At 32.6% G+C, this 12169-nt stretch overlaps 1 protein-coding gene across 1 annotated transcript in view; it reads right to left on the bottom strand.

Annotated features, from left to right (window-relative positions):
- Positions 1-12169, bottom strand: part of DNAH12 (dynein axonemal heavy chain 12) — a 269687-nt gene that overhangs the window by 107067 nt on the left and 150451 nt on the right. Inside the window, exons 43-45 of the mRNA XM_063661044.1 lie at positions 9777-10076; positions 9085-9263; positions 7454-7646 (exon numbers count right to left, since the gene is read on the bottom strand). Coding sequence (XP_063517114.1) covers positions 7454-7646; positions 9085-9263; positions 9777-10076 — 672 coding nt within the window. The remainder of the gene's footprint in view (positions 1-7453; positions 7647-9084; positions 9264-9776; positions 10077-12169) is intronic.

The following is a 12169-nucleotide window of genomic DNA, read 5'->3' as shown; positions in this document are numbered from 1 at the left end:
ATTATATAATGTATGTAAGGATATAATTTATATATAATTATAATTATATATAAATTATATATAATTATAAATATATATAATATAAATTATATATATTTATATATAATTTATAATATATATAATTTATATTATATATGTATTTATAATTATATATAATTTATATATAATTTATAATTATATATAATATAAATTATATATAAATTATTATATACAATTTATATTATATATAATTATATATTATATGTAATTTATATTATATATAATAATTTATATTATATATAATTTATATATTATATACAATTTATATTATATATAATTTATATATTATATACAATTTATATTATATATAATTTATATATTATATACAACTTATATCATATATAATATATAATTAAATTAAATATATATAAATTATTTATATATTTAATTATTAAATTAAATAATATAAAATTATTATTTAAATATTTAATTATTAAAAATTAAATAATATAATTATTAAATTAAATTAAATTAACTAGATTAAATTAAATTAATTATTTAATTAAATAATATAAATTATTTAATATAATTTAATTAAATTATATAATATAGATAAATTATATATACATTATATAATATAGATAAATTATATATAAATTATATAATATAGATAAATTATATATTATATATAAATTATATAAATTAGATAAATTATATATAAATTATATAAATTATATAGAAATTATATAGAATTATATATAATATATAAATTATATATATTATATATAAATTAAATATATTATATATAAATTATATATAATATATAAATTAAATTATATATAATATATAAATTAAATTATATATAATATATAATATATTATATATTATATAAATTATATATAATAATTATATATTATATAAATTATATATAATATATTATATATTATATAAATTATATAATATATTATATATTATATAAATTATATATAATATATTATATATTATATAAATTATATATAATATATTATATATTATATAAATTATATATAATATATTATATATTATATAAATTATAGATAATATATTATATTATATAAATTATAGATAATATATTATATTATATAAATTATAGATAATATATTATATTATATAAATTATATATAATATATTATATTATATAAATTATAGATAATATATTATATTATATAAATTATATATATTATATATATTATATATAAATTATATATAATATAAATTATTTAATATCACAATAATCTTTGAAATAGGTGGTATTACCCAAATTTTACAAATGAAAAATCTAGAAAGTGACCATCAGCAAGATAATGGGCTAGGAAGCTCTAGACCCTTGTTCTCCCCTGAAGACACGTATTAGCAATATACAGAACACAATTACCTTTGTGAGAACTTTAGAAACTAGTTAAGTGGCTGCAGCACCCAGAAAAGACCATGAACAAGAGAAGGGACTATTCCCAAAAGGGTAAGACAGTACCTCATATTTTTCTCATTCTAGCCCCTCCCTCAACTGGGCATAGTGTGGGGAGATCTAGAGAATACCATCCAAATCATGGCTCCTTCCTCAGGACAGAAGAAATATAGTTGAACTTGAGCCCAAAATATTGGCTTGTGTGGGGGCTGTTTCACCTGCCTTCAGGTGCTAAAAGGAACAATGGCCAATTTTGGACACCAGGTTGGAGGCCACTGAAACATAGGTGAGTTCCCTGGTGGGTTACAGCAGCAGAAGCTGCAGTTCTACAGGCAGGCACCAGGGAGAGCAAGAGATCAAGGGCAGAGGAATACAACGGAATCAGCAACTGAAAGCTCCTGAGAAGAAACAGGAAATTAAGACAGTCAAAAGCACTCATACATGCAACAATAAAAGCACACATACAACCTCAAAGAAGACGCGTCCCCAGAAAATGTCTGAAAGGTCCCAGAACCTCTAGCTAGGTTGATTGGTGAAGATCTTCCCTGCATGAGGCCAGTCATAATGATTGGGAAGGGTGGCTGTATTTCAAATGGTCAGCTCTCAAAAAGATCACAAGGGATGCAAAGAACTAAGGAAACTTGGCCCAATCAAAGAAACAAAATAAAGCTCCAGAAACCAACCATAAGGAAATGCAGATCTATGAACTGACTAGCAAAAAATTTAAAATAACTACCTTAAAGATGCTCAATGAGCTGAAACGAACCCAGAGCTAAATCAGGAAAACAATGCATGAACAAAATGAGAATTAACAAAGATATAGAAACTATAAAATATAAATAGAAATTCTGGACCCGAAACATAAAACTGAACTAAAAAATTATCTAGAGGGGTTCAACATTAGACTTGATTGGGCAGAATCAAAAGTCAACCAACTTGAAAACAAGTCATTGGAAATCACCAGGTTAATGGAGCAAAAACAAAACAAAAACAATAAAGGAAGGTGGAGCAAGCCTAAGGGATTTATGGTACACCATCAAGTGGACCAATATATGCATTATGGAAATCCCAGAATAAGAGAGACAGGAAGAGAGGACAGAGAGCTTTTTAAAGAAATAATGGCTGAAACTTTCTCAAATCTGAGGAAAGAAGTAGATATAAAAATTCATTTTATGGAAGATCAATGAATTCCAACTATGATGAAGTCAAAGAAATCCACATTTAAGAAACAATATAATCTGTCAAAAGTCAGATACAAAGAGAAAATCCTGAAAGCAGCCAGAGAAAAGCAACTTGTTATCTACAAGGGAACTACCTTAAGATTAGCAGTGAATTTCTCAGCAGAAATTTTACAGACCAGAAGGAAGTAAGGTGACATATTCTAATTGCAGAAAGATAAAAACCTGTCAACCAAGGACAATGTATCTGGTAGAGCTGCCCTACAAAAATGAAAGTGAAATTAAAACCTTTCCAGAGGAACAAACACTGAAGAAATCCTTACTACTATATCTGCCCAACAAGATATGCTAAAGGGAGTCCTTCAAGTTGAAACAAAAGAACCTAGAATGTAACATGAAGCCATACAAAAGTATAAAGTTCTCCAGTCAAAGTAAACATGTAGACAAATAGAGAATCCTGTATTATTGTAATTTTGGTGCATAAATCTACTTTTAATTCTAAAAAATAAAAACATGCCTTATAAATGTATGTTAATTAGCACATAATATATAAAAATACAATTTGTGACATCCAGAACAAAAAATGGGGGAGGGGTGGAGTTATAAAGGAGTAGCATTTTTGTATGCAACTGAAGTTAAGTTGTTAGCAGTTTTAAATAATTTGCTATAACTTTAGGTTGTTTTATGTAATAGTAATGGTAACTACAAAGAAAATGTAGAATATAAACAAAAGGAAATGAGAAGGGAATAAAGAATGCCCCTACAAATAAAAATCATCACAACATAAAACATGGCAATAAAAGAAGAAATGAGGAAAAAAAGAAGCTACAGGACACACAGAAAACAAATATCAAAATGGCAATAATAAATCCTTCCCTATCAGTAATTACATTAAATTTAATGGATTAAATTCCTCAATCAAAAGACATAGAGTGGCCAAATGGATTAAAAAAAAGGTCCATTAATATGCTGCCTACAAGAGATTCATTTTAGATCCAAGGAAATATGTAGGTGAAAGAATGGAAAAAGACATACCAACCAAATGGTAACTAAAAGAGAGCAGGGATAGCTATACTAACATCAGACAAAAATAGACTTTAAGTCAAAAACAACCACAAGAAAGGATGTTACACAATGATAAAAGGGTCAATTTACCAGGAAGATATAACAATTATAGTTGACCACTGAACAACACAGGTTTGAACTATGTGAGTTCACTTATATGTAGATTTTCCTCTGCTTCTGCCACCCCTGAGATAACAAGACCAACCCACTCGCCTTCTTCCTCTTCATCCTCAGCCTATCCAACGTGAAGATCGTGAGGATGAAGACCTTTGTGATGATCCACTTCCACTTAATGAATAGTCAATATATGTTTCTTCCTTAGGATTTTTTAAGTAACATTTTCTTTTATCTGGCTTACTTTATTATAAGAATACAGTCTAATACATATAACATACAAAATACATGTTAATCAAATGTTTATGTTATCAGTAAGGCTTCTGGTCAACACTAGGCTATTAGTAGTTATGTTTTGGGGGAGTCAAAAGTTATATGTGGGCTAAGCACAGTGGCTCAAGCCTGTATTCCCAGCACTCTGGGAGGCCAAGGCAGGAGGATTGCTTGAGCTCAGGGGTTCAAGATCAGACTGGCCAAATGGTGAAACCCCATCTCTACAAAAAATAAAAAAATTAGCTAAGCATGGTGGTGTGCCCCTGTAATCCCAGCTACTCAGGAGGCTGAGGCATGAGAATCACTTGATCTCGGGAGGTGGAGGTTGTGGTGAGCTGATATCGTGCCACTACACTCCAGCCTGGGCAGAGCGAGACTCTACCTCAAAAAAAAAAATTTTATGTGGATTTTCATCTGTGTTGGGGGTTGGTGTTGTTTAAGGGTCAACTGTATAAATATTTATGCACCAAACCACAGATATCCTAAATATATGAAGCAAACTTTGACAGAATTGAAAGAAGAATTGTACAGCAACACAATACAGTAGTTCCCCCTTATCCACAGGGGATACATTCCAAGACCCCCAGTGGATGCCTGAAACAACAGATAGTACTGAATCCTACGTGTGCTATTTTTTTCCATACATACCTATGATTAGTTTAATTTATAAATTAACAGCAAGACATTAACAACAAATAATAAAGAGAACAATCGTAACAATATACTGTAATAAAAGTTATGTGAATGTGGTCCCTTTCACTCTCAAAATATCTTATTGTACTGTGCTTATCTATTTTTGGACCACAGTTGACTGTGGGTAACTAAAACTGCAATAAGAAAAGCCACAAGTAAGGGGGGACTACCATAATAGTAAGAGACTTGAATACCCCACTTTCAATAATGGATAGAACACCTGACAGAAGATCAATAAGGAAATAGAGAACTTGAACATTGTAGACCAACTGGATCTAACAGATATTTACCAAACACTCCATCCAGCAACAGCAAAACATATATTATTCTCAAGTGCACATGAAACTTTCTCTAGGATAGAACACATTAGGCTACAAAACAAGTCTTAACAAATTTTAAAAGACTGAAATCATAGAAAGTATCTTTCCTGATCACAATGGAACAAAACTAGAAATCAATACCAGAAGGAAAAATTTAAAAAATCACACTATATGAAAATTAAACTGTTAATTTAATTGTTAACCAGTAAGTCAAAGAAGAAATCACAAGGGAAATTAGAAAATATCTTGAGAAAATGAAAACAAAAACAAACAAACCAAAACTTGAGGGATGCAGCAAAAGTTGTGCTAAGAGGGAAGTTTGTAGCTGTAAACACATATATTTAAAAAGAGGCCAGATGCAGTGGCTGACATCTGTAATCTTAGCACTTTGGGAGGTTGAGGCAGGTGGATTGCCTCAGCTCAGGAATTAGAGAGCAGCCTGGGCAACAAAGTGAAACCCATCTCTACTGAAATACAAAAAAAAAAAAAATTATCCGGGCATGGCAGTGTGCACCTGTAATCCCAGGTACCTGGGAGGCTGAGACAGGAGAATCGCTTGAACCTGGGAGGCGAAGGTTGCAGTGAGCAGAGATTGCACCACTGCACTCCAGCCTGGGTGACAGAGCGAGACTCCATCTCAAAAAAAAAAAAAAAAAAAAAAGAAGAAGAAGAAAGATATAAAATCAACAACCTAACTAGACACCTCAAGGAACTAGAAAAAGAAGAATAAACCAAACCCAAAGCTAGCAGGGAAGCTAGGAAGGAAATAATAAAGATTAGAGTGGAGATGAATGAAATAGAGAATAGAAGATCAATACAAAAAAAAAAAAAAGACAGAGAGAAGACTCAACAAAAATCAGAAATGAAAATAGTAGCACACTCTGGTAGCACAACCAATGCCACAGAAATACAAAGAATTATAGGAGAATGATATGAACAATTGTATGCCAACAAACTGGATAACCTAGGAGAAATGGATAAGTCCCTAAAAACTAAAGCACCGGTCGATTTAGTAATATGCTAAAAATAACATAGCTAACAAATCATGCAAAGCAGGAACTAATACTGTATCTGTCTAATTTCGAAGTCCATGTTCTTACTACTATGAAGTAGTACATGAAGTATGCTGATTTCTAAATTTGTAGTTAATTTGGTGGACAATGCATCAAAAGTTTTCCTCTAAAGTGTAGGCAGAAAAAGAAGCAATGTAAGGGTAATTTTCCTTTCATGTCTATGTAGATAGATTTCTTTGGTATGAGCTCGGATTCTACCATTTCCGCCTAGAAGTAGCAAAGAAAAATCCATTTCTCTATGCTAACTTTTAGGTTGTAGAAATTGTTTGTGAAAGAAGTCCAGCAATTTCTCCCTACTTTTTTTTTTCACTTTGTATCATCTCTCTGTTGGGGCTACAGACCCCTAGGCATATAAGGATGAAGCCCCAAGTATGCACTCCACTATCCTGTTGGTTACCGGGACAGCAACAAAGCTCTAAAGAAACTATTAAGATTCTTTAGTTTCTAAAGAAACTATTACTAAGACAACATTAGTGCCATCATCATCATCATCAGGTTCATGGTTAAATCTGCTAGAAACCATTTATTTATCTGAAATAAGTCCTCTCTGAACTGGAATAAATATATAGTCAGTGGCACAAGCCAGGTACAGAAAGATAAACATCACATGTTCTCACTTATATGTAGGAGCCAAAAAAGTTGACCTCATGGAGGTAGAGAGTAGAAAGACAGCTATCAGAGGCCGGAAAGGAGAGGCAGACAGGGGAGGATATAGAGAAGCAGGTCAATGTGTACGAACATGCAGTTAGAAGAAGTTCCAGTGTTCAATAGTACAATAGCACAACTATATTTAACAATGTATTGCATATTTCAAGATAGAAGATTTGCAATGTTCCCAACACAAAAAGATTGATGTTCTACATGATAGATACCCTAAATGTGCTGACTCCATAGTTATTCATTTTATGCATGTATCAAAATATCACATGTACCTCATAAATATGTACAAATATTATACATCAATTTTTTTTTAAAGCAGCAGTCATGGTAATAGTGTAGTGGATAAGACTTGAGTTAGAAAGCCTTGCTCTGTTGTGTGTCACATGTCACTCAGCTTTGGTAAAACACAGAGACAACCCACCTGCTACATTGCATTGCTGTACCTATAGAATGAGATCATGTAGGTAAAAGCGGTAAAGGCTAGGTAAAGCACTCAAGACAGAACTCAGCACACACAGTAGATGCTCTATGGACAGTATTATCATCATCATCATCACTGGAGTTCAGTACACAGCTACACAGGCTGGTTCTCTCTTTACAAGTAAAATAATGCACTGTTTTCATTTTAGATACTAGGCTTCTTCATAATTTTACCTTCATATCCTCCCTCCATTCATTCATACCATAGCTCTTAGAAATTTCTGGTTGAAAAATATGCATTTTTGCCATGGATGTAGCCAGACGAGTTAAAGATTGACGACCACTTCCTCCAAGACCGACAAGCAAAGCATTTCCACCAGACTGCTTTAGAACTCGACATATTCTTGATAAATGTTCCAAAACATACCTATCACAAAAGAAAAATTTTATTAATGCATTACAATATAAATGTAAATGTATATTTACATGTAACTATTGTTTTACTTCTTTAGAAGAATGTGACTTTGCTGTCCCATATGTTACTATCCCAATTTTAAAGAGTTTACTATCAAAAAGGGTGATTTTTCAAAAGCAGTTACAACTGGATCATTTGATGTAGGGGAAAACTAATTAAAAGTTCAAATTCAGGAAATTTGATATACAAGTTATACAAATAAAATGAAATATTAACTGCTAATACTGGCAGTATATTATCACTTTTATTAAATATGTTTCTTCAGTCTCAAGATTTCTATGTGAGAAAAGATCATTACCTATAAAATAACACATTCAGAAAAGGCACTTAGCTTCACTGGTAATTAGGTTAATTAAAATTAAAATGATAATGAGATACCATTTCACTCTCCTTAGACTAGAAAAATTTACACTATCTGTCAATCCTAAGCATCAGCAAAGGTGAAGAACAATGGAAGCTCTCAAAAATAATAATCACTTTAAAAGATGTTTTGGCAAAATTTAGTAAAGTTGAAGATGCTTATATACTACGACATGATAATCCCACTTATAGGAAAATAGCCTAGAGAAATTCTCACACATGTACCCAAGGAGACACAGATGTGAATTTTCAAAGCCTTTTTTATAATAGCAAAAACTAGAAGTCACCTGAAATTTGTCTCAGAAGAATGACTGCATTGTGGTACAATTATACAATAGAATGCAATATAGTGGTAAATATTCATTTTTCTGTGACTCTCACAATATGGAATAAACCAACTAGCGGAAGATTATATCCAGTATTATACTATTTATATGCAGTTTTAAAATATGTAAAATAAGACTAGATATATGTTTACGAATACACACATGTATAGTAAAAGTTCTAAGAAACACAAATTTCGGCCAGGTGTGGTGGCTCACATCTGTAATCCCAGCAATTTGGGAGGCCAAGGCGGGCAGATCACTTGAGGTCAGGAGTTCGAGACAAGCCTGGCCAGTATGGTGAAACCCCATCTCTACTAAAAATACAAAAAAAAATTACCCGGGCTCAGCTACCTGGGAGGCTGAGGCGGGAGAATGGCTTGAACCCAGGAGGCAGAGGTTGCAGTGAGCTGAGATAGTGCCACTGCACTCCAACGTGGGCAACAGAGCAAGACTCAGTCTCAAAAAAAAGAAAAAGAAAAAGAAACACAAGTTTCTTTTCACTACTACTCATATGACACAGGATGCAGTGAGAGAGGGTGGCTATAACAGGGAATTTCAAATAAATTACTATTTATGTCTTATGCTGGATAATGGGTACAAAGTCATTCACTGTATTTTTCTTTACACCTTTTGGTACATTTTAAACATTTCATAATAACATTTTACAGATAGCAATTTCAAGCATCAACACCATATATAGGTACCTAAAAATGACAAGATTCATTCTTGTTTTGTGTGTTTGATTATACTCATCTAAGCACTGGTCCACAACATCACTAAAATGATGAATATTTGGAATTTCAGTATAAACTCTATCATCTCCTTCAAGGTCAGGATTCATATAATCACCAAACATGAGATTTCTTAAGTCTTCTTCAGTTACCTATAGAAAGGAAATCAACAAATTATAAAACTTAAAACATTCAAAAATAAATTTAAGAAAACATACAAAATTTTTGTTTCATCCATGTTATGAAGTAATTAAGTTTTTAAACATTAGGGTAGTAAATAATGCACTTATAAAATTAATACCTGAAATTATATCCTTAGGATATAAAAAGAAAAGTAAGATTTATATGTTTTGTTATTATTAGGCTAGAGAAGTCATTCTGGGCGACTCGCATTTATTGAGTAGTTACTAAGTGATGGTCATCATGTTAAGCACTTTATATCTATTATATCATTTATTCCCTATCACATAAGGTGTTATTCTTTAAATAACTTCTATGTTGCATACTTTCCTATGAAGATAAATCTTCTCAAAACAAACACCTATTTACAAGGAATGCTAAAAGAATATGTTCATTAAGAAATTATTTTTTAAAATATAACTTAATTGTAACAATTCATATATGGTACTGCTTTAACTCAATATGTTCTTAATCACCATACTCACTGGTGCATTTTGTTTCCTCAAATGTGAAAAGATACTGTCAAATGATTCTTTAAAATGGTCCTTTATAACAGTTTTAGTTAACTGGAACAGCCATCTTCGATCATCATCATTAATGAGGCGATCGTAAAACACTCGGAGAACCTCATGCACAAACAGACGGATCATAATGTGTTTGTTCGCCACAGCGTCTCTTTCAACGAGTAAACAGCCCCGGATGACACGTGAAAAATCACGCAAGTTGAAAGTATAATGGGATTTTGTGGGAGTGGGTAAAAGATTTTCCACGGATTGTTTATATATCTGAATATGAAAAAAGCAACAAAGCAAAAATAAAATGCTTATAATCAGCAAAGTCATGTAACCAATGGAATGTTATACAAAATATTTTATTTACTCTATCAGATTATATGGGCTTGGGCTGGGCGGGGTGGCTCACATCTGTAATCGCAGCACTTTTGGAGGCTGAGGTGGGCAGATCACCTAAGGTCAGGAGTTCGAGACAAGTCTGGCCAACATGGCAAAACCCTGTCTCTACTAAAAATACAAAAATTAGCCAGGTGTCATGGCACATGCCCGTAATCCCAGCTACTCAGGAGGCTGAGGCAGGAGAATGGCTTGAACCCGGGAGGTGGAGGTAGACATTGCAGAGCCAAGATCACGTCATTGCACTCCAGCCTGGGCAATGAAGTGAGACTCCGTCTCAAAAAAAAAAAAAAAAAAAAAAAAGAAAAGAAAAAAAAAGATTATACTGGCTTGGAAAATTGCATAGTACTAAGCCTAGCATGGCATATATGTTTATTTTGGCTTATAGCACTCAACCAGGCATTATAAAGTTGAGGGAACTTAATATCCGATTCCATCCAAGCCCATCCAAGTAGAAACCTGTCTCTAATTTCCCAGTTATTATGGTTACGCCATTTAAAGGTGAATAATCTGAGGTTAAATAGTGAAAAACAAAATTTTTCAGAGAAAGGGAAATCAGACAACTCATGCTGAATCATTCCAAATGAAGAGGAAGATGAAATAATTTTCTTGTTACTACAATCAACTTCAAAACAAATCAACTTGTTCTCTCTCTTCCCTTCTATCTCTTATTCCCTCACCCCACCTTCTTCCTTATATCTAAATTGGCTATAAGGAAATGAAGTATATGTTTACTATGTACTGAATTCACCAAATGAAGTTTAATGTTCTTTTTTTTTTTTTTTAAATGAGTTGTCGGATTTGGTGACTTTTCTTTTTTATTCTTTTTTATTTTATTATTATTATACCTTAAGTTTTAGGGTACATGTGCACAATGTGTAGGTTAGTTACATATGTATACATGTGCCATGCTGGTGTGCTGCACCCATTAACTCGTCATTTAGCATTAGGTATATCTCCTAAAGCTATCCCTCCCCCCTCCCCCGACCCCACAACAGTCCCCACAGTGTGATGTTCCCCTTCCTGTGTCCATGTGTTCTCATTGTTCAATTCCCACCTATGAGTGAGAATATGCGGTGTTTGGTTTTTTGTTCTTGCGATAGTTTACTGAGAACGATGATTTCCAATTTCATCCATGTCCCTACAAAGGACATGAACTCATCATTTTTTATGGCTGCGTAGTATTCCATGGTATATATGTGCCACATTTTCTTAATCCAGTCTATCATTGTTGGACATTTGGGTTGGTTCCAAGTCTTTGCTATTGTGAATAGTGCCGCAATAAACATACGTGTGCATGTGTCTTTACAGCAGCATGATTTATAGTCCTTTCGGTATATACTCAGTAATGGGATGGCTGGGTCAAATGGTATTTCTAGTTCTAGATCCCTGAGGAATCGCCACACTGACTTCCACAATGGTTGAACTAGTTTACAGTCCCACCAACAGTGTAAAAGTGTTTCTATTTCTCCACATCCTCTCCAGCACCTGTTGTTTCCTGACTTTTTAATGATTGCCATTCTAACTGGTGTGAGATGGTATCTCATTGTGGTTTTGATTTGCATTTCTCTGATGGCCAGTGATGGTGAGCATTTTTTCATGTGTTTTTTGGCTGCATAAATATCTTCTTTTGAGAAGTGTCTGTTCATGTCCTTCACCCACTTTTTGATGGGGTTTTTTTTTCTTGTAAATTTGTTTGAGTTCATTGTAGATTCTGGATATTAGCCCTCTGTCAGATGAGTAGGTTGCAAAAAATTTTCTCCCATGTTGTAGGTTGCCTGTTCACTCTGATGGTAGTTTCTTTTGCTGTGCAGAAGCTCTTTAGTTTAATTAGATTCCATTTGTCAATTTTGGCCTTTGTTGCCATTGCTTTTGGTGTTTTAGACATGAAGTCCTTGCCCATGCCTATGCCCTGAATGGTAATGCCTAGGTTTTCTTCTAGGGTTTTTATGGTTTTAGGTCTAACATTT

Source organism: Pongo pygmaeus, chromosome 2 (genome assembly GCF_028885625.2).
Source record: "Pongo pygmaeus isolate AG05252 chromosome 2, NHGRI_mPonPyg2-v2.0_pri, whole genome shotgun sequence".
Taxonomy (NCBI): domain Eukaryota; kingdom Metazoa; phylum Chordata; class Mammalia; order Primates; family Hominidae; genus Pongo; species Pongo pygmaeus.
This window is presented reverse-complemented; position numbering and strand designations above follow the sequence as displayed.